The sequence below is a fragment of the Halichoeres trimaculatus genome, unplaced genomic scaffold, assembly GCF_033239565.1.
Source record: "Halichoeres trimaculatus isolate MK-OKI-2021-1 unplaced genomic scaffold, fHalTri1.1 fHalTri1_scaffold_7, whole genome shotgun sequence".
NCBI classification, from domain to species: domain Eukaryota; kingdom Metazoa; phylum Chordata; class Actinopteri; order Labriformes; family Labridae; genus Halichoeres; species Halichoeres trimaculatus.
Window position 1 is genome coordinate 4,271,081 of NW_027437185.1, and position 24,123 is coordinate 4,295,203.

General features: G+C 43.9%; 1 protein-coding gene across 3 annotated transcripts in view; it reads right to left on the reverse strand.

Annotated features, from left to right (window-relative positions):
* Nucleotides 1–2,492: 2,492 nt before the first annotated feature.
* Nucleotides 2,493–24,123, reverse strand: part of LOC141793154 (storkhead-box protein 2-like) — a 66,387-nt gene continuing 44,756 nt past the window's right edge. For all 3 annotated transcript variants that reach the window (XM_074673642.1, XM_074673643.1, XM_074673644.1), the window contains exons 3-4: nucleotides 13,650–16,068; nucleotides 2,493–8,842 (exon numbers count right to left, since the gene is read on the reverse strand). In XM_074673642.1, coding sequence (XP_074529743.1) covers nucleotides 8,638–8,842; nucleotides 13,650–16,068 — 2,624 coding nt within the window. In that variant the 3' untranslated portion in view covers nucleotides 2,493–8,637. The remainder of the gene's footprint in view (nucleotides 8,843–13,649; nucleotides 16,069–24,123) is intronic.

The window sequence follows — 24,123 nt, forward strand, 5'->3', positions numbered from 1 at the left end:
TTCTCATAATTTTGACTTTTCTATTTCAAATTTTCAACTGATTACGACAGATATTCTTTTACATCATCAAGGCTGAATTTCTAGCTTTTTTCATGGTGCAGAAATGTGCCTTAAAACCGTAGTTACATCTTTAAACCATCAGGAGTCCATTGGTTTTTGATTAAATATTGTGTTGTGTGATGTTGGCTGTCTAATATAAGTTCATCAGGGGTAATCACGTTGGTTTGAACCGTTGGTTGTATTTTAAAAGACGTATAATGCTACAGTTCTTAAAAGTGAAGCCGTAATTTATAAAGCTACCCCTGCTGGCTGTCGGCAGAGTGATCATTCAGTCTATGCTGACAGATGGGACATGGGCCAAACTCTAAACCGGACACGGGTCAAATAGCCAAGTGTTCCTCAAACATAGTTTTGGTCATGAAAGTTAGATCTTATCGTTATGATTAATGCCAAAGTGTGTATTTACCTGACAGGTTATTGTTATTACTTTTTTTTATGCTAAAAAAAAACGTTGTAATAACATGATGCTGCAGGACTGTAATTTTTGGAGTAGAAAGGGGTAAAAAAAAAAAAAAAAAAAAAAAAAAACATAAACACTAACTCAAAAGTTATTGAGATTTACATAACCAACAGTGTCTGCTTCAGATCTACACGGGATCCTTTTCTGACACCACCACATTCACACACAGACATTGTTTGAGTTGATACTCTGTTTTTATCCTCCTCTGGGCCGACCTTGAACCTTGTGTGGCCGAAATGGAAATAAACCTTGAGGACTCATTTTAAAGCCTGTTTATAACTCAGGCTGTTTCATACCAGTCTGAACATTCAAGATAAAATGAGACTGTACCAAAAAAATAAAAATAAAAAAAACTTTACTACGGAATAAATGAGGACCAGGCGAGCCAAACAGGAAATCCTTCAGGTGCAGCAGTTGCAGGACTTCAATGAGTTCTGATGCATTAGCTCCCCCTATTGGCTTGATTGAGTAATGACAATGAAAACAGCTCTTACACTGGCTCTTCAGTCCAAACTGTGCACACTGGTCTATTAAAAAAAAAAAAAAAAAAAAAAACAGAGTTCTTATGATCCTCTGTTCAGACTCTCTGACCAGCTGAGAACCAGACTCACCTCCTCACCTCACCTAGAAGAATCTTATACCAGGTAAGAGCAGGTACCAGGTGTGTGTCAGGCAGAGGATGAAACCTGTTCTGAAAACACTGACACAAAGCTCTTAGAAAGAGTCAGTTTCTGGTTCTGTTCTCTTTGGGTTTGGTTCTGGTCACTCCAAGAGGGATTTTGGTCTCAAGTGATTCTGGTTTAGGGCCCTTGAGTGTGGTTCTAGTCTCAGTAAATCTGGTTCTGGTCTCTATTGTCTGGTTCTGGTCTTTGGTCACTCTTTGGTCTCCTTGGATTAGTATGCTGGTCCTTGGAGAGCTTGTTCCTAGTCTCAGAGGGCATTTGATTCTGGTCCCATCGAGTTCCAGTTCTATTCTCAGTAAATCTGCTTTGGGTTTCAAGGGTCTGGATCCAGTCTGGTAATTGTGAGTTTATCATTGTGTGTTTTGGTCTCCAGTTGATCTGGTCATGGTCTCTGGTCTCATTGGTGCCAGGGAGGCTTGTTGCTGGTCTCAAAGGGTCTGGTTCTTGTCTCACTGAGTTACTGTTTTGTCCTTAGTCTGGTCCTGGTCTAACTGAGCTCCTCTTCTGGTCTTAGTCTGTTACAGTTTCTGATCTGGTTCTAGTCATAGAGAAACTGGTTTTAATGTCTGGTCTCATTCTGGTCACACTGAGTCTGGTTGTGGTCTCATGGAGTACCTGTCCTGATATGAGAGATTGTCTCTGGCCTCTTGTTTGTCATTCAGTCTCAGTGAGTCTGGTTCTTGTATCCATTGATAGTGGTTCTGGTCTTAGAGAGTCTGGTTCTGTTGGAGTTCTATTCCTGTTTGAGGTCTTTGTTTTTAACAAAATAGTCTTTGAGGTCATGACATGAGGATCTCATTAATAGTTCATGACAAATTGGAGGGGTGGTCCTCAGCCACCGAGGTCTGCCCATAGCCCCACTGTTAACAGGTCTCCAGAGAGCTGGCCAATCAGAGTGAAGGCAGAAAGACTTAAAGGGACAGCAGCTAAAACAAAGTTTTGGACGGAGACTGAAATAACAGTTTTCTAAAACACCAGAGAGAAAAATGGAAATGTACCTGAGCTGTAAATCAGGTAAAGATACCACGGCAGCACCAGAGGGACAAGATAAAGACTGAAAAAGTATGATACCTCCTTATTTTTAACAGCAAAGTCTTCACCTGCTGCTGCCATGTCTCAACTCCTTCACTACAGATGAAGATATGTATTGATGCTCAGCAGGTGAAATCAAAGGGAGACTGCGCCTTCTGCTGTTTAAAAAAGGGATAAACATTTGTTTTTTATCCCACCGATTTGAACAGATGTGAAGTGATGATTTATATATGTTGTCAGAGAGATGCAGGACAGTGTTTAATCAAACTTTGTTATTTTATTATCTTAAAAAGTAACACAAACCCCACAGGGTATCACATACACTACAACAACAGTAACACCAGAACTACACATCAAAGGGACTTTCAGATATTATAGACATTTAAAAAATCCCTCTTTTATTGTTTAAATTATTTGACTAGGCATGACAGATAAACATCATTTACAGTATGACATACCGTCACCGTTAGAAACAATGTTATTGTTGTTGAACCTCCGACTGTAGAAACACCGCGCCGATGTCACGGGAAGACATTTCATGGACCGTCTGTAGAAAAGGATGGGGGGGTCAGTGTGCCGGACTGTAGAGGGGATGGCTGGAGAAGGGGAGGGGGGATCAGTGCAAACAGACGTACGGGGTGGAACCAAAACCTCCATCAGGCTGCAAAACCAGAACACCTGAACTGTGCCCTGTCGGGAACCAACTGTGGTACAAGAACCAGATGGCAGCACAGGAACTAAACTGTGTTGACTCAATTGTTGTGCAAAAATCAAACTGTAGTACACATGCTGAACCTAAGAGTGGTACAGGAACTAGACTCTGGAACAAGAACCAAACTTTGGCGCAGAAACCAGACTGATAATGGAACCAAACTGTCTTTTCAGACAGGGTACAAGAACTAACCCAACCTCTGGTAAAAGGTTTAAAGTGTAGTACAGGAACTGAACTGTGGTACAAGAACCAAACTGTAGTACATAACAAAACTGCAGAACAAGATTCAAACTGCAGTAGAGGAACTTAAGTGCGGTACAGGAACCTAACTTGTGAAGCATGTTAGCTTGATTAAAAGTGGTTAACTCAGAGTGGATGTCATCACTGACAGCTCGGTTTGACAAGCTTCTGTTTTTTTGTATTTCTCTATTACTGGTTCTCTTTGATAAACTGGTATCAGACTGAAGCTGACATCAGAGAAACTAAAACAAATACAAATAATCAATGATTAGAGCAGTTAGGCCAGGTGTTTTTTATGACTAGAGACTAGACATGACCAAAACCCAAGTCCAGGAAACTTCAGTTTCTGACAGGATAGTGGTCAAATTCATGGATTAGTCCATCCACTGGGGACAGAGCATGAAAGGCGTTGATGGTGCAAAGGAAGAGGGTGGAGCCCTGGCAGCAGTGGTGTCTGACTCAGACTGAACTCTCTTTCTTCTGTAGTGGTTACTCATCAGGTCTCACCCTCTTCTAGTGGTCACAATCAGGACTAAAACCAAACAGCAGATCAGAGTAGAGCTCTACTCCAGTGGTTCATCACCCTGAAGACCTTCACTGAGATTAATGGAGTCTAGATCTAACACAGACTGACAATAAGACTTGGGCGCTGCTTTTTTCATTTTCAAATCTTATTTCTCACCAGTGACCAGCAGGGGGCGATATCACTGGTTGTTTGGATAGCAAAGAAAATGGTCCTCCAGGTTAGTTGATTTATTCCCCCTCCTTTAAGAAAGCCTCATCCTGCTTTGTTTAAGAGTCACTGGAGATCTCTGCCTTGGGATACATTAAAACAGGATGTTATGGAAGCATACAGGAAATAAACATTAGCTGTAAAGAAATAATCGGTCTGGTTTCCTTCACTTTACAGGTCAGGGTGACATCAGTAGTAATTTAAGTGTGTTTCCTAACCAGAATAAAACTCCACACAGGAGCTTTAATGGTTACTAAAAACTAAGAAATCAGTGACCATGTTTGGATATGGGAGGGGCTATACAGATGAGGCCTTCGCTCCTCCTTTACATCCTAGTATGAGCATACCTGGGTCCAAAAGTCAAGATGGCAAACAGCCACAATGATGAACTTAGCAGTCCAAAGAGCAGTGTCCTTTCCTATACACAGTCTCCAGTTTTGCAAAGATTAGAGGTCAGTAAATTGATCTGACCCCACATTACTGGCCCCTCCTGGTTAGTGTGGGTCACTGCAGGGATGTACAGTAGGGTCAGCTGTGACAGGGATCCACTTTAGAGTCAATCTATAAAAATAAACAAACTTTTACAGGTCCTAAACACACAAACGCACTTCAAGTCAGAGCAACAAGGTCTATATTCAATAGCAGCAACACTCCTCACTGAGGCACTCTTAAAGGGCCAGTACACTTTCAGATCTCAGGAACTTTCTGACGCAGCCAAAAGGAGGTTAGGCCCCACCCACCAGTGATAGCTCAGGTACAGTCAGGTGTGGAGTTAGGGAACAGGTAGAACAGACAACAGACAAGGATTCATATGAAGCTGTGTCAAACGTACTGATCCCTTTAAGGCTAAATGATGCTCTCTGTACCTTTAAGACCCGAACACATCGCCTGCAGCTGAACCAGAAACTGACACGTACCATCAGAAGAAACCACGTTAGAGAGGGGGAGGGGCAGCAGGGAGTCCAGCACTTTGATGTGTAGATAGTGTGTGTATTCATATGTGTGTGTTTGTGTGTGTGTAGACATTCACAGGCTCGAGGCTGATGACAGTGTGTTAGCAGAGAGGACGGGCTGTGTTTTTGCTGCTGTGGAGGTAGTTGTAGAGGAGCTGAGAAGACGACGACGACCACACTGGGATGATTGACAGCTCCCTGAGCCTATAGGAGGGCGGGACATGATTGACCTATAGGACTGCAGGCTCTTTAGAGACAGGTGAATCCATCTCAGCTCAGGTCAGGTTATAAGCCAGTCTTAATCTACATGTCCCCGAGTCCCAGTCAGCGGTCCTTCAGTCTGAGTGTGGTCCTGTTCACAGCGACGCTGAGAGCGATCCGTTTAATACTGTGATCCATTACATCATCACTCGCTTATTATGACTATTATCATGGCCGACACTGACCACAACACATCGTAGCACCAGGAGTGAGAGCGGCTCAGGGAACGAGTCAGTTTGGAGAGAAACTCAAGTATTCATGGACGGGACTGAAGTGTGTGTGTCTGAGTGTGTGTTAGAGTGTGTGTGTCTGGATGATAGAAGTGTTTGTGAATTCTAGGAGTGTATGTTCAGGTATAAATGAAGAAATACTGAATAAGAAGTCGCATCCCCTCTTGTGTATCATTGTTCTGGATCACACCTCACACACTCACTGTCACACACTCAGCTGCTCGGTGGTGTATTCACACACACTCCTCTGACGTCACAGCTGTTAAAAACCTCAGGAGGATCCAGCTCTCCACTTCAGCTGCTGAGGGGGTGACTGTGACTCTGTATGTCCACAGGAAGCAGCTGAGTTTGACTCGTTAACGCCGTCTCTAGTTTCTTTAAAAGGTCTGCTCTCCCTGACAGCACACCCGCCTGCTGATTCAAACCAGTAAAAACACTGAATAAAGCAGTTTCAAATTAAAGATCTGTGTTTTTCTGACCATCTTTGGCAGAGCTCCACGGGGTGCTACCTAAACATCAGCTCAATTAGAGGTGCTTTTCAACCACAGGAATTTTCTCCAGGAACTAGGAACTATTGGAGGAGCTATATGCGCTCTTTTGTACGGAAGCGTATTACTGTCATGCGCAAAATTTAAACAAAAAAAATCTCACCACCATCACATTATAACATGATAAGTTAAATGTTATAACATGATACTGAATTATCATAAAAACATGATTACTATATTGTTAAACTTATATTGATGATTTAATTAAACTGTAGTTAATGCTTGGGTTAAGACACAAGCAGATTCTGCTGAGTATCTCCCACCCTCTGGTATTCATCAATCATCGACAAGCTGGAGGGGTTTGGAAGGCTCCATAGGCACCGCCAGAAAACTAGTCACTTCATAAAGTCATAATCCATAATTTTTGGCTTGGCAACAATGCACTTCCACACTTTTGACCGCAAAGACTAGGGTTAAGTTTTTGGTTCTGGGTGTAAATGATCTTTACCTGAAACACAACCCTACCTGGGGGAGTGGTACTTTCAAATGAGGCGACTGCAAGATGAACATTTCTGATTGGTTGAGCAGTCTCAGTGCTTTATTTCCCCCTAGCTCCATCCACAATAAGATGACCTTTAGCTGTGATGGACTTAGTCTAGTACCTCTTAAACTATGGTCTTCTTTGAGCCTGATAGTGTGAATGTGTCTCTGTCAGCTCCTGGTGTTCCAGTTTAAAGAGTGACCCTATAAACTGGAGACCTTCAGCTGAACGTGTCAGTGGATATCCAGCTTACAACATCAAACACCTCTGGAGTGCATCTTGTTTTAGTTTTATAATCCTCATCAGATCAGGATTTAATGATAATCTAAAGCTGTTTGAGAAGGATGCATCCCGCACACAGTCCCCAACAACAGGGTCCACAAGTTGAACAAGATCCAAAAGTTCCAGGAACTTGTGGTCAAAAAGCACCTTTAGAGGCATCTGATGACTCCTATTCTTTAACTTGTTACAAGCTGAGGCTGATAAAAGGTCCTAATCTAAGAAAAAACTGGGCTGAAGTTTTCTGCTGTGAAAGAGTCACAAATATTTTAAAGCTTTAAACTACTTCCTGATTGGCTGCTGCTGCATTTATCTCTGCTTTGTGATTGGCTGTTGGATCCAGTTAATAAAAGTTCCAAAGTAGTTTTTTTTAATTATTTAACCATCAAAGATATATCATCCTCAAAACCCAGATCCCAAAGACAGTCAGGGTGCTGTGTGGACATCGTTAGCCACATGCATGGCTTAGCATTTAAATATCAACAAAAAGAAAACTTGTGACGCAGTCTGGACTCTTTGTATCTTTGTACATATTTATAGAGAGAGCAGTCAGAAAGGATGAGAAAGTTGTCTCCTGGTTGACTAATGTTCACACAGCAGCTTGACTGTTTGACGTGTACGGTCACGTGACTCTATAATCTAACGGCTTTAACTCGTTCTGTTCTCTGTGTGAAGGCATTAAATAAGCAGCATGTCATTAAATATCTGATTTAAAGTGTTCATAAATAAAGGTTTCTATACACTGTACATATATTTACTGTCAGCTAACATATATTCTGTATGTCACTGTTTCTATCATTCTGATTTGTTAAAAATCTCTATGTTTTACTCATGTAAATAGGTCTTTGTCTCTGCTATGACCTCGGAGGTCAAAAACTCATCACTAACGTGTACTGTGCAGAGGGGCGGCGATCACGTGTTCACGTTTCTAACAGCTGCCATGAATCCTGACTCAGCTGGTTCAGTGTGCGGGCATGAAGAGTCACAGAGGGTAAGCAAGAAGCTCTGCCTCCATGAAGAGTGTGAGACCAGACGTCTGATCCCTGCAGGAGGTCACCCCGACACCACCGGGTGAAAGAGCCGCTCTGCTTCATTCTACATCAGCTGATCCTCACCTGACGCCATTTATTTGACTCCTCTCCACTGTCATATTAAAATATTTCAGATCAGTGGTTCTTTGAGCAACAGAAGTTTCTAACAGCTTAAAGAGAGAGGTCTAAAAAACATACAAGAGGTTTTACTTCCTGTTTCAGCTAACTTTAGAGAATCTCAATTTAAGTAGGGAACCGTCCTGTGTGCTCACAAGGAGCAACGCCATGAGATCTGACTGAGCACAGGTGTGGACTCACGTCAGCACCAGGTGTGAATGGGTCCTCCATTTGTGTGTGTGTGTGTGTGTGTGTGTGTGTGTGTGTGTGTGTGTGTGTGTAAAATTAGCATCAGTAGTCAGCAGAGCAGCTACTTTCAGGGTGTAACACAAGGAAACTCCAGCAGGGGGAGACATGCTGATCTGGAGCAGCTGGATGGAAAATAACATAACCTGAGATTACAGATTACACTCACACCCAAACAACAGACATACAGTCATACATACACACATAAAAACACACACACACACACACACACACACACACACACACACACACACACACACACACACACACACACACACACACACACACACACACACACACACACACACACACACACAACTAGAATCCACATAAATGAAACAACGAAACAGCAGTGTGTGAGCTGGAGGCTGTAGATGACATAGTCAGAATCTGCCCGGTGTGTGTTTGTGTGTGTGTCGGTGTGTGTGTGCGTGTGTGTGAGTGTGAGAGCGTTAACAGTTGCACTGACTCAGTCTGTCAGTCTGAAGGTGTAACAGTCCTTTTGGGGGGTTTGGATTTGTATTTCCAGTCCATCGGGTCTCTGCATTCCTCCCAGCCCTTAGCCCCGCCCCTACACGCTGGTGATTGATGCGAGGCAGGCGCTGGGTTTCTGGAGTTTCTCTGGTTGGGTTCCGGCAGGTTCTGGGATGGCTCTGAATGAGAAAGGGGGGCCGTTTCCAGAGGTGATGCCGAGGTGTCCGGGGCTCAGAGCCAGGTTCTGCCGACGGTTACTCTCCACAATGGACGACGTGTTGGACGCTAGACTCTCCCTCGTCCTTCACAGAGAGACAGAGAGAACAAACAACATGATAAGTAACAGCACAGACATGAAATGAAACAATACTGAAACACATATCATCCAAGCAGGAGAAACAGGCAGCAGGAGCCAGGGCTCTTACAGACTGACAGAATAGCTCTGTGTCTGTGGCCTCATCCACACACACAGGAGGAGAAGAAGGAGGAGGAGGAGGTGGAGGCTGTGTCCATCACTGAAAGCTCTGCTGTATGAATGACTTTATCTAACCAGACCAGATCTGTGTATTCAACTGTTTCTCATTAGATCTTAAAAGAAGACTTTATCAGCATCACTTAAAGCTTTCACTAACTATTCCAGCTTTTCTTTTTTCTCTCCCTGATGTGTAAGGAAACCCTTATTTCAGCCTCTGTCTGATAGGAGCCTCACAGATGTAAACCATTGACTGCTTCAACCACTAGGCAGCGCTCACAAGTCGACACAAGTCGACTAGATTACCAGCACCCAGAGCCAGACCAGGAGTCAACAGGTTTGAGGTTTTACAGCCCAACATGAATGAAGAGAGACTTATCAGTGGAGTGGGAAGAGCAGGAACTCCTCGGTCTGTGACTCCAGCTGTCTGTCAGTCATACAGCTTGTTGGACTGAACACACAGCCTGTGTTAGTTGACAAACGTGCAGGGCAACAGAGCAGGGCCAGAGAGACAACTGCTGTATTTGAGCTGTTAGCCAAAAAGATGGCAAGACAGACATTAAAAGCTAGGAGAACAGTGATAGTGAGGAGAAGGTGTCGATATGCAGTGCAAGGCTACTGTTCATCTGTTTGCCTCCGTGTCTAGATGCCCAAGAAATAACAAACCTATCCAAAGCTTTTTGGTATAGAAAGACCGCGCTGCAATTAAGCCATGCTTTCAGACTCATTGTTACATAACCATTGGTTGACCAGTCAACTGCTATTTGAATAAATTCGTGACTATTAAAAACTAGTAGTCATAAAACCCCTTCTGTGTGAAACCCTTTGTTTTAGCTGCTGTCTCTTTAAGGCTCCCTGCTCCACAAACCCCTTCACTCTGATTGGCCAGCCCTCTGAAGGCCTGTTAGGGGCTGAGTATGGGGAAACCAGCAGCTCCAACATCTCATGAACAGGTAAGAAGAAGCTAAAGTGATGACCTCACAATTCTAGAAAGTCTCATGAAATCCTGGTGCTATTTTTTTAGAACAGAGTGATTTGATCAGTTTACAGCCAGATTCAGGGATTTCTACAACATATGAGTATGTAGAGGTTTGAAAATCTGCACACACTCAGTCTGAACATCCAGCATTGATACTTTCTACCCATGTGTAAAACACAAATATGCAGAATACCCCCTGTTATAGAGAAGGAGACCTCTGTGGATAACTAAGCTGAAATAATCAGAGCCTGATGAATAAGCTAAGATCAGCGGCAGCAGCTCAGCTGGCAGCCCTTCCTCACATCCTGTGTCAACTCAGAGACTGATTTTGAATTTTAAATTTGTCTTTGAGGTTTTTAACAGGCTTACCATATTTTCCGCACTATAAGGCGCACCTAAAAGCCTTCGATTTTCTCAAAAGCCGACAGTGCGCCTTATAATCCGATGCGCCTTATATATGGATCAATATTGATTAATCATGGCCACCATAGTAGTTGACGAAGTAATAGTGGTGAGAACGTTAGCTCACAGGCTGGCCCGGGCTTCTTCTCTTGTTTATTGTCAGAACAATACAGCGCCCCCCAAAGGTCTGGCATGTGAACTGATCTCTGAAAACGACTTTTGTGGACGGCAGAAACGGTTTCGTCTTTACAGCACACTTTTTTTGAAAACGGCACAGAAAATAGTCCGATAGAAAAATGTGTGGCTCCGTGTGGATGTAGTCTGTGTTTGACTGACTTATCTGACTGTTTTGTTGAGATTCCCTTAAGCGCAGCTCTATCTAGTGGATGCATAACGCAACCCCAGCCACTACTGTAGCTTCTACTCTATGTGCCTTATAATGCGGTGCACCCTATATATGAAAACAGTTTTCAAATAGGCCATTCATTGAAGGTGCGCCCTATACTCGGAAGCGCCTTATAGTGCGGAAAATATGGTATCTTACAGCCAACATGCAGGAAGAGGAGACCTCAGTTGTTCACTCAGCTCCCTGAACTCATCTCAAACTGTAAAAGTCTTAGGGTGCAGTCACACTGGCAAACCATACCGTGCTTCAACCCTAAAGTCTAGCTCGTTAAGCCAGTGTGAGCACAAGCGTGCCGTGCTTGTACACGGTTCACTCCTCTGCTATGGCTCGCTTCAGAGAGGTGTGCTTCAGCATGGTACACATCAAACATGAGCACAAGCACATGGACATGAGTTTTGATCCATGACATTGTTGCAACTACTTGGAGTAGTGTGAGCGCTGGCTGTACTCTCCAGCAAGAGAACTGCACTGCAGGTGGGCAATCGTGCTGGAGTACAGTATGCTTTGGATGGCCAGAGTGACTGTGCACTTGTGGTGGAGAAAACACCACCACATAACTGGGCTGGTTTTGGGCCTGTTTCCTGTTTTCAACACAGTCAGCACAATCCTGATTAGTGATCGGTTCTACAAGTTAACCTGTGGTGTGACCTTAACCCCTATCTGCTCTCATACAACCAGCACAAAAACATCCCCACAGCATGATGCTGCCACCACCATGCTTTACCGTAGGGATGGTCTAGTCCAGGTGATGAGTGGACAAGAATCTAATCAAAAACTAATCAAACAGCTTTGTGAAAACAGTTCATCACTGCATCCAGTCATGTTCAAATAAGACCAAGCAAAAAGGAAACCAGATATAGACTTGATCCATTCACACCGGAGACCTCTCTAGACCTTAGCCTATTTCAGATGAAGTGGGAAACTCTCATGTGGTCTGATGGATCAAGATCTAACCAGGGGCGAAAATCCTGTTTCATTGTTGGGGGGGACAATAAACAGTAAAATTTCAGAGACTGATTCCTAGGGGGGGACATAAAAATAAATACTGTAATTTTTGCTGTGTTGTTTTATATTGTGATATTAAACAGTGACTAGTCCCAAATATGGATAATCAGCCTAGATTTAATTTTCCGTTAGTTCATGAAAAAATGTTTTGGCATGAATGTGGAAGCGACACGTCCACAACACTTTTAACTACATAATTAGTATTTTATATCCAAATTAATGAAAAAAGTGTTGATTTTAATTGGAGGACAATTAGGGGTGAAAATTAACAGTCAGAATGGAATAAGAAACTGGATCTATTCAAGATCTAAGTCAAAGTCATAACTACTTTATTTTTAAATCAATAAATCTAGAATAGAACATGATAAGACTTTAATAAATAATGGCTTCATCTATGAATTCATAAATCTCACTAGAGATGCCTCTATCTCACGAGAGGCATCTTAAATAGTTTAATATTGTGTCATAAATGAGAGGACGAGGATGTCAGCATGTCACCTGTCTGTTTTATCTGTCACAGCCTTCTTTGCATCATAAAGGAGAGGCTGTTTGCCAAACGGAGTGATAATTAACTTATAAATTGTTAGTAGTTGCAATTAAGTGTTTTAATGCACTTAATCGCGATCCTTGGGGCTCTGTAGTCTGTGTCTGTGTGCACGCACCACATCGGATGGAAAGCTTAATCAGCGTCTTTTTTTTTTTTTTCTTCTTTTTTTTAAAGCATACCGTCAGACTTCGGACAAAGCAGTTGACATTTGCTTTTCATTTTCTCTGTGTTTCTGTTTAACAAGTGAAGTTATGATTGATAAGTCTTTCAGTGAAAGCTACTTACTTGACCGCGACCCTCCGCTCTGTCTGTATGCCTTTATTTGTGTGCGTGTGTGTGCACGGCTGCAGCATCCGTGCCGGGAGAAATAGATTGGATCAAACCACTGCGAGGATCGCTCGGGGAGGGGTGTGTGTGATCTTTCAATAGTTAAACTCGTCAATCTTTATGTTTTAAGTAGCATGCCTTGTATTACACCATTGAAAAAGAAAACGCTACCATTAGAAAATTAATTACAACTGGATTTTTTAGGGGGGACAACTTTATGGAAGGGGGGGACATGACCCCTGCGCCCCCCCCGGGATTTGCGCCTATGGATCTCACATCCATTTTGTAAATCATGAACGCTTTGCTATCTGCTCTGAACCATTGTTATCAGCTCACAGGTCAAAGCCAGCATCTCTGATGGTCTGGGGATCAGAGGGTCCATGGCACGAGGTGTTTACACGTCTGTGAAGGCTCCATTAATGCTGAACAACAGGTGTAGAGCAACACATGGTGCCATTCAGGCAATTACTGGTTCAGGAAGATTGAACAGTTTTCAGGGGGACCATGAAAAACCACATTCTGCAGGAGTACAACAGTATGGCTCTGTAGTAGAAGAGTCAGGTGTTAAACCAGCCTGCCTGCAGACCTGACTCATCATCCATTGAACACATTTAGAGCATCATGAAACCTATAACTTGCTAAAGAAGACACTGAAAAGCAGCTGAAATCCTCTATAAGGCCAGAATGAGAAAACACTCAACTTTCAAACTCCAGAAACTGGTCTCCTAGGTTCAAAAGGTTTACAGAGTGCTGTTCAAAAAAGAAGACTTTGAATGTTCATTAAAGCAGAACTTGTTCCATCAAATTCTGCTTTAATGAGCGCTTAACCAAGAGTCCCAACTCTGATGGAGTTGGTTACAACTGAACAAAGATTTCACTTTTATGCTGATGATAATTTGCCTTGTATCTTGGCCTCTTCAAGTGTGTGCATACAAAGCATGTGTGTGTGTGTGTGTGGTGTGCGTTCCTACCGTGGTGAGTTGAAACCACTGTCCACAGTGACAGAGCTGGAGTCCATGCTGTCCAGTCGAGCAGAGTGGGCTGACTGCTGGTTCTGAGCTGGTTCTGGAAGGTTCTCTTTAGCACCAGGGAAGGCCAGAGTCCTTTCAAACCTTCTCTGAAGGTCCCGTTCCTTCTCCCTCTCCAGCAACCACTGCATGGTCCCTGCTCCTCCTCCTCCTCTCCCAACAACACCTCCCCCTGACTTCTCATCCTCCCCTCTACTCTTAGCCCCACCCTCCTCCAGCTCCTCATCGTCGGACACATTGTAGTAGTCGAAGGAGGCTTCTGCTGCACCAGGAGTGGGTTCGATCCCTGGTGGGGGAGCGGACGATGTGGCCACTAATGGTTTGGGGGCATCAAATGCCTCCTGGGAGTCAAGAGCGTCACAGGAGGAGGACAGGTTGGAGGACACAAGGGTGGGGGGTTTCCTTAGGGAGCTGTACCCAGGTAGGGGGAGACTGGGGGGAGGTTTAAAGAGTGTGTCTTTACTGAAGATCTCCTTACGTTTCTCCTGACTTGAGGAGGCACTGTGGGGGGGACGGCCATTAGCCAGTGGAGGGTCAGGAATAGATAGAGGTATTGGAGGCAGACTGCCTCCTTTAGGCCCCACTTTCGACAAGTCCTCCTTACTGTCCAGGGGGTGGGGTGTTTGTCTGTCAGTCTGTCTGTCAGTCCCACCCACCTTTAACCCTTCGTGGCTGCTCTTACCCAGAGTTCCGAGTGAGTTAGCAGCTGTGAGGATGGCCTCAGATGAACCCGAACACTGGAAGTAATCATCCGGAGGGATGGAAGGGGGGAGTGGCTTGGGGGAGTATGCCGGCAAGCTATCCCTGCTCTTACTTTTCTCTAAGCTCCGCCCACCATCAAGCCCTAGAGAGTCTACAGGCAACTTAGCTGAAGGAGGCGTTGCTCGAGAGTAGTGAGAAGAGCTCTGATTAGCCCTCAAAGTACCATCGTCGGTGTAGTAGCGGCTTCGATCATCATAGTAATCTGGCGGTCCGATGAGCCCTGCTCCCAGAGGTCCCTTGGAGTTGTCCATAGACCGCGAGCGCTCCTTGGCCTTGTCGCTGCGTTCATTCCTTGACTTTCTCTCCTGTGTGTGTGAGTGCGAGCGGTGCACTTTAGAGTGGTGGGCAGAGGGGCCGTGGCTGGGCTCTGGGAAAGGCATCTCTGTGCGGCGCTTGGCTAGCTCTCCAGACACGTCCCACTCAGGTGTAACAGGCAGGTGGGAAGAATCCAGGATGTTGGGGTTGCTATGAGCCAGGTGAAGCCGAGCTCGCTGCCTTTCCATAGCAAGGGCGTGTTCCCGTGGCGAACGGGCAAGCGAGGAGGAGTACGCTCGGTAGTCTCGGTCAGCCAGCTCCAGGTCGCTGGGTTCGCCCCGAGATGCCCTCGTCTTGCTGTGTGAGCGGCTCAGTTTAGCCTGAGACTGTTTCCTGTGCCGACCCCCACTTCTCCTGCTCCTCGAGCTCTGATTGGCTGAAGAAGCTTTGCTTCTCTGAGCTCGCTCCTCTTCCAGTCGCTTCATGACAGCTGTATGGCGGGCCAGGTTTTCCACGGTGAGGTCAGGGTTGATCCTGCGGATAATCTCCATCTCGACATGGCGGGGCAGCTGGCTGGGCACCTCCTCGTCACGGAGCGGCCACTCCTCAGGGGGGAACTGAGCCGAGAAGGTGGCTAGCTGTTTGGTCTTGTCCTTCTTAAAGCTCAGCCGGAACAGCTTCAAACCAAACTTTCGACTTCCTGTCCCTGTGCCTCCACTTGCTTGTTTCTCCACCTCTCCCGTTCCCGTTCCTGTTCCTCCTCCTCCCCCGCCTCCCCCTCCTCCCCCTCCTCGGTGCTTGGTGAGTGTGTCCGTCTTGAAGGGAAACCCAAGACTGGTGCGACTCTTCTCTGTGTTTCCTCCTGCCTGCTGAGGAGGAGTCTGTGGGGAGTGTGGTGACGAATAAGCCTCCCTGTGGTCCTTGGGGGATCTGCGTGACAGGGTGGTGTGGTGGCTAGGAGGGTCGTCTGCACGGTAACTGTTGTTAAAGAAAGAATCCCCGCCTCCTCCTCCGCCTCCTCCTCCCCCGCTGTGGTTCTGGCTGGATTTAGGATGTGTTCGGTCCCTGACGGGCCCAGAGGTGGAGGGGGTGATGGTGCCAGAGAGTGGGGAGGTGCACTGTGTCTGCTGGTGCTGCTGCTGGTTCTGATGCTGCTGCTGGTGCCGCTCAGCCGATCGCTCGTCTAAGTGGTACCACTTGGAACTGGTTCTAATCAGACTCGGGGTGATAAAGTATGTCTGAGGGGTAACAATAAAGTATCCGTCAGGTGTTGGGTAGATCTTCCGCTCACGGACCAGCATGCCCAGCGTGTGGTGCAGGACCTCCTCGGTGGGTGTGGGAACACCTGAAAGAAACCAGATACAGATCACAGTTAAAGCGAGAACACTTTCATTCACTGTGGTGTGCAAGTGCAAGAATTCACTCTTCATCACAAATCCTCTGACGACAAACTGGACAGTATTTACAGCCCAGAAGCTCTGTGAACCCACAGACTGAAGGAGAGGAAGACCGAGTGCTGCTCCACAAAAGCACTGATGGATTTGATCTGAAGTAACCAAATAAACCCATCAACAACAATTCAAGGTTAGCAGCAGTGCAGCAGCAGCTGCTTGTGTCCTGTTGCGTTAACCTCTCCTCTTCTGCTGGCATCCTTTTCTACTGCTGTCAGAAACATAGAATGATAATCTGAGCCCATCAGAGGACAAACTTTTGAACCATCAAGGACTATATTACAGACATTACAGCCTGTTTACCTGCTGCAGGACCCACTCACCTCCAAGCTGTCAGAACCAATCAATCTTTCAGAGAGTGTATATTTGTAAGATATGATTCATAAAGACTTGTGTTCACCTGTTTCCAACAGTTCCCATTATTAGACTCAGATCCAGCTCTGCATTATGCTTTTATCACAAGCGTGTACAGCATCCAGTTAGTTCTCTATCAGTTAAACCAAAGCAGGTGTTTGAGAGTCATTAGGTGAGGTTTTTAACACGAGACAGTGTGTCAGATTATTACATTTTCAAAGCCCAGACAAACGCTCAGCTTCAACTGGACTCCTTTACATCTACCCGCTCTGCTTCTCCCTCTCCCCTCTCTCAGCCTTAGTCCCTCTCCCTCTCAGTCTCTCTCTGTGTCAGTCTGGAGGTATTACTGCCAGTTACATCATTCCAGTCTTTCAGACCAGCCACAGTGATGCAACACCATGCAGACAGACAGACAGACAGTGAGATAGACAGACACAAAAATAGGTACACACAAACACACACACACACAAACAAAACAACACAACACAACACACACACACGCACACACACACTTGTCCTTTTTTCATTGATAAGAAGACGAGCATGTTCTGCTAGTGCGGTTCTCTGGATTCATTTAAACACGTTTACTTCTGTGATCTCTTAAGCTGCATATCAACTGCAAGACTGAGACTTAATAAGGAACCATGTGCTTTTTCAACAGCAGGAACCTGGGGGAAAATCTAGCTCTGGGGTTAATAATCTACCCCTTAAAACCTGGATGAAGACAAGGAAGAAGTCCTAGGGAATGCATCCCAGTTTATTTTTATGATAAATGTATGTCAGAATTTCCTCACTAGATCAGTATTTTATGATAATCTTGAGCTGTTTGAGAAGATGCATCCCAATGAAAGAGGTAAATCAACAGACTCACTCTTAAAGCCAAAACACCAGTCAATCTCTCCATCTTCATGCTTTAGATGGCAGAGATCAGCAGCTGTTAGCCAGTCAAAAACAAAACTTCTCTAAGAGACCCAAACAGCTTTGCCACCTGTGCTTGTTTCTCCTCAAATGCTGCTTCAGTGAATCCATCTGTAAAGGAATACATCACCATCAAACCATCTACCCAGCACAGGCTGGATCTCCTCCACGCTAACACTGCTGCACATAAAGGGTGGATCCGAATAGTCCTTCCTAAGTCCTTTCCTATCCACTTTACCTTAACCCCGATAAAAAAACGTCACAGGGTCAAGGGAAGGAGGGGAAAAGATGAGAGGAAAGGAGAACTGCGGCCAAAGAGGAATTCGCCTACACTTTCACTTTGATGTCATATTTATGTGACAACAATTACTTGTGACGTAGGTAAGCCACGACGAACTACAATGTTTCAAAAATGAACTACAAGAAGCGCATTTGTCCTCTGCCTTATCTCACAGGTTCGTTTCGTGTCTTCAGCGGTTAACATTAACAATCCATGATCAGAGGGTTTACCTGTGACGGTGTTTTGTCTTTGGTCATGCAGTGTGTGTTTCCTGCTCACAGCTGTGAGGTTCGTGAGAGCATCTATAAATGTTGACAGTCTGAAGCCTGATAACACAAGAGGACTGTCTTGGATAATACAGCAGACTGTCAGAAACAGTACACCCCCTGTTTCATTCACATAGATCATTAAGAACATTGTTTGAATTTATTATATTTGGAGTATTGTAAAAGTCCTCATTTGTCCTTCTTTAATTGATTTCAATAAACGTTATTACTTCTATCACTAGTGACTCATTGTTTCAGTTCGGAGTTGCAACCAAACGTTTCGGGTCTTTTTTTTGACATTCATACATCGTGAACACAATAAACACATTCAGGCAGGCACATGATGGTAAATGTTAGAAAAGCAACAGTCTCTCACATAATTTCTGTCCCTTCTCCATCGTAAGTTTTCGTAAACTTTCGGCAGTAGCCGTGTTTATACACGTCACGTGCAGCAAGGCATTATGGGGCGTTTTCTTCTCCTGTCCTTTTGAAAAGGATGGTCCGGTGTTTCCTATGCTAAAGGAGATATTAAAGGAAGCAACGACCCTCCTTTCCTTAACTTTTGGAGACTTCGAACAGCACTTATCACGGCCGACGCTTAAATGCTTCCGGGTCATTTCTTCAGTTAGGAAGGTTCCTTATCAAAAAAGGACTCTTCGGATGCACCCAAAGACACCTGTCTTCACTTTCTGTGGCCTCTTCTTCACCGAATGGACTTAGTTATCGTCTCACTGCCCTCTACTGATCTGGCATTGCTGTAAAATTGCCTTTAATTTTGCTCCATATGTCACCCTGCATAATCTTAATGAGACTTCAGGCTTCAGTGGAAGCACAGACGTACACAGGAACTATTTAGTTTCTAGAAGAGTAGCTCAAGGAACTATAAGTTCTTGGCACTTTGGGTCTAAAGGAAGCTGCTGTTAAATCTTGCCTCAGAGGGAAAGTCGTAGTCAGCTCGCTGCAGTTGTTTGGATGTTAGCTGCAGCTTATCTAGGAGAAAAAGACTGTTCAAGCAGGGACAGGGGCAAGGATGAATAAAAGAAAAGCATTCAAGTACAAGCAGGGACTAAGTCAGCATACGCAGCAACTATACTTAGTATGATTATAAACTGGGCTATCTCAAACATAAACAGGAACTATTTGTACAGTTACAAACTGGGATTACAAACTAGAGCAGGGACTACATGAGCTTGGAAACAGACAACTTAAGTCAGGGAAACTACTCAAGCACAGGAAATAATATTTTAAGCAAGAACAAAAACTATCTCCACATATGAAGCTACTATTAAAACACACGTTACAACTGTTTGAATGCAAACTATTACATATTACTATTACAAGCTATGAACTATTTTATTATGAGCAGTAACTATAAGCAAAGTAACAGGAACTATTTAAAAACAAAGTTACTTTTAAAAACTAGCAGTAAGGATTGAAACAAAAGTAGAAACTAAATAAAACAGGCACAGACTGTAAAAACACAAGCAAGAACTAAATAAACTTCAACAGGAACTATGTAAATGTCAGCAGAACTATTTGAGTTCAAGCAGGGTCAATGCATAAACATAGGATAACTGCTCATCCTCAGTACATGCAGGAACTATTTTAAGTATCGGCAGAGAGTAGGGGAGATCAGACATGGACTTTTAAAGAACAAGCAGGAACTATTTAAGTATTAGTAGAAACCACACATCTACAAGAAGAGGCTGTATGAGCATGAACAAGGACAATTTCCGAATGTCATCACCAAGTGGAGCAAACAACACGTTAGCAGAGTCAGTCTGAATGTGAGCAGATCACATCTGGAACTGTCTAGGTACAAGACAAGCAAAAATTGTTCAAACACGGTCAGAGTTGTGTGTGTCCGTGCGCATGTGTGTGCTCATACAGAGTACCGAGTGAAGCTTTAATGCTCCCTCAGAGCTGTTTGGACCTTAACCAGCTGTCAATAATCATTAAATGTAACTTTATTCATGTGTAACAGATATACAGCCTGAGCCTTGTCAGGCAGGGCCATCCAGCCAATCAAACACCTTAAAACATTTGTGGTCCCTACTGATTACAGAGAGAAACTGAAAGTACCAGTTCCTCTACCCTCCAGCCAGTGGTGATTGCTCTAAGACTGCAAGGGAAGCTCAGCTTCCTCTAAAATGTCCCTAAAAAAAGTGGTGATATGAACTGCTGTGTGTACATTTCATTGACAAATCTGAGCTAGAATTCCTTCATCTTTTGTTCAGAATCAGCTCCTATCACAGGTAACTGGCTCCACCTCCTTCTCATTCATCCTCGCAGCGTCTCAGCGCTTTAACACAGCTGGACGCTGAGCATCTTCTGACTTCAGCGGGGAAGCGTAGAGTGGGTTGTTCCACTGTGGAAACTGGATGGTCATTGGATAAACGCTGGGCTTTGTCCCGCCCTCGGACGCTCAGCGTCTCTGGGGGTCTATGAGGCAGTGGGCTGGCCTGGATGCTGGGCTTCTGCATGATGATTGGAGGATCTGTCTGAGGCCAAATCCCTTTTTGATTGACAGTGAAATGAGCCAGTCAGCGATCCTGAAGTATAACCCCCCACCAGAGCATCTTCTGAGCTCAACATTTACTTGTTCTGAACTGACCCAGGGGCTTTATCGATCACCAGCGAGTTTACCTTTCTTAAAAACGACGAGCATTGTGTTTGAAGATTCTCTCTCTTTTCACCTATTAGCAGCTACAGCTACAGCTACAGCTACAGAGCTTCTCCCCCTGTCACTCACACTTACAGCCTACAGGTGTAGAGAGAAGCTTCTCCTGTTTAAAGTTAAAACTAACCAACATGCATTCAACATGCAGACAGAGGGCATCAGACCCACAGTCAACACTAGAGGTGTGAAAAAAATATTGATACAGCAATACATCCTGACACTTTGACCTTTGATAAAATATCAATATTTCAATTTTTAAAGTGATATTTTCATTCAAATAAAAATTCATATTTTAGGTGAGTTGGAAGTACAATACGTTTTTCTACACCTCCACTGAGGTAGATGGCATCGAAGAGCTTCTCCGCTGTATGTTGCCCATAAACTGAATAATAAATATCATCTCATGCATATTCAAAATATTTTATTCCTAAACTTGATGACGTGGGTTTGATGCTGTTAACCTCAATGTTTTCTCCCCATTCTTGGGTCTGTTAGTTTAACATCATTTGAAGTTTATTTTTTAACACTGTAGTAGACTGATAAAATAATAATCACAGTCATGTTTTGTGTAATATTAGATTTTTTATGAGTAACACTGATTACACCAAGTGACATTTATCAGTCTCACCAACTGACCACATCTTTCACCCAATCATTTTTTTGCAGCATTAGTTTAATATCACAGTAGTTTAAGTGACAAACCTAAGTCACTTCATGTTTTCAAGTTAAGTGTATGAAACACTGCATTTGACTTTCATTATTCCAAACACAGTAAAAAAGTATGTTTTTTTTCAATCAAATAGCTAACTGTGTAGAATATGATCATTTTGAACAATACAAACTCCAACACTTAACTGCATTCAAGTGCCTTCAAGCATATGTTTATTAAACAGCTCACAGGCTTAGCAGCGTGTTTTATAAAGTTAAATGAAAACTTGAAAAAATAAATAGCTAAAGTTTTCTACAGTGAATAAAGTTTTCCAAAATTTCAATGAAACTGCAATAAAAGTGGACAGAATTGAGTTTGAGCTGCCTTTTGCAGGCATGCAATGCAGTTGAATTAATTTTCTGTTTGGTTTTATATGACTGATCTTAAATGACTATCTAGGGCTTCCACAGTTTAGACAGGGAGAAACTCTGTGCAGAGAAGCATCCACACGCAGCTCCTGAATGTCTGCAGTGTGAAACTTTTCTTATTATTTTTTAAGAGACAGAAAAACATATTCCTGTGGGTACTGATAAGAGGAGTGATTTTTGTGTCTGTGAAAGTTAAAATAAGCCCATAGACAGTAAGATAGTCACAATACTAATTGCGTTAGCCCCTCTATGGGATTTTCCATTGTCATAAAGCTAGAACCTAGTGGACTTTCGCTAACCGAAGCTAGCTGGTTAGGAATCACTTTCCTTTGCTCAGTTAGGCTGTGTATAGTTTGTGATCTGTTTTACTTTGCTTTTGTGTGTTTAGTCTAAATAAATGACCAAATCAACAACAACTAGGGATGGGTACCTTTCACATTTAAAACAATACGGTACAGATGCCTGGTACCTGGCAATCGGTACCGGTACTCAGCGGTACAAATTTTCGATACTTTTTTGTGTTTCTGTGGTAAAAAATACCAATTTGTTTAGTAATAAAAAACATATTTTTTTGACTACACATATTTATTCTTAATTGAATAACCTTGCAAAGCTGTGTTCATGTCCAGCATGGAAAATTGGCTACCCTTCCACTCCCTCACAGTCACAAGTATGCATTTAGGTACCTAAACATGGTACCTTTTGATTTTACATGAACCGGTACCCGGTACTCTTGACAGAATTCGGTCAGTACCTATATAAGTACCTAATTCGGTACCCATCCCTAACAACAACTGCTGCTGCTTGTAACCAATCAGATGGCACAGTGGGTGGGACAGTGCTAAGGACTGAGAAGTGACTGCAGAAAGCGGCGCCGCTGCATCAGAGCCCAAACAACACAGTTTTGAATTGGTTTCATACTGGCTGTCGAATAAAAAAAAAAAAAAAAGGCAGATGCCGATATGCCCCAAAATGCCAAATATCGGCCCGATAATCAGCCTGGACGATAATCGGTCTATCCCTAACTGTGACCCAAGTATCGTGATGTATTGTATTGTGAGGTCATAACAGTCAACACCCAGTCAAAACATAGTCAAAGACAGTCATAACAGTCAAAACAGTAAACATGCAGTCAATTACAGTCCAAGCACAGTCAACACGCAGTTAACACACAGTCAACACTCAGCAGGGCAGAGGTGGACCAGAGGTGGATCTGTTGTGATTCCAGCATTAGTTAGCTATAAGTGGTTTCAAAAACCTAAACAAACCATCTTAGGCTGTATTCAGACCAGAAAAGTCCTTTGGTCTACTTGTTTGGCCCGGACCAAAAGTGGACTTTATTTTTTTCGTTTATTGCGGTTGGTTGTATTTTTTGCAAGTGGACTATATTCTGTAAACACATCCACGTGTGTGACGATCAGTGCTCTCATTGGACAGCACTGACAAAGGGCAGCACACAGAATACAGTCCTGGAAATGGAGGTAAACATGTGTTTGTGCTCTTATTAGAGCTGCTAAATCATTTTCATTTTCAAGAGCAGCTCCTTTAAAGCAGCTTAACAACACCGTTTACAATTTTGTAACAGTGAAGACGAACAAGGAGACGCTATGCTCTGCGTTTCCTGACCCACAACATGCTAGCAACAGCGTGGCTAAACAGAAGACGGAGGATCAGGTATGAACCAAAGACGGTTAGGTTACAGTGGCTTTATAGGCCCAAAAGGCTCATGTATCCTGTAGTTAGTTCTGATGGACCTTGGTTTGTATTCAGACCTGCACCGGAGAACCACGAACTGCACCAGAGTTCGTTTGGAAGCAGACCGAGACCACCTCAAAAAGTGGGTCTGGGTCCGGTTGTTTGGTCCGCACCAGGGTTCGTTTGTGTTTATTCACACCTGCATGAAAAGTCCGCACCAGCGTGGGAAACGAACCCTGCTTCGTTTAAATTGGACCAAACAGTTCAGGTCTGAATACGCCCTGAGTGCCATTTTAACACAGCATTATCAGACAGATTTCAGACCACAAACCTCACAGATTTGTAGCTCCTTTTCAGCACCTTTGAAACACAGCTGGTCTTTAACACACAGGAACAACAAAACAAGGTAAAGAGGAGCCCTGCACTGGCTGCACAGGTAAACACATCACCTGAGGAAACAGGTGATGCACTTCCTCTATCTGATTATCGATCTGATCAGTTCATCAGAGACCACAGACCTACACTTATCATCACCACACTGACAACACTGACTCTGTGTGTGTGTGTGTGTGTGTGTGTGTGTGTGTGTGTGTGTGTGTGTGTGTGTGTGTGTGTGTGTGTGTGTGTGTGTGTGTGTGTGTGTGTGTGTGTGTGTGTGTTGCCTGTCATTACATCATGC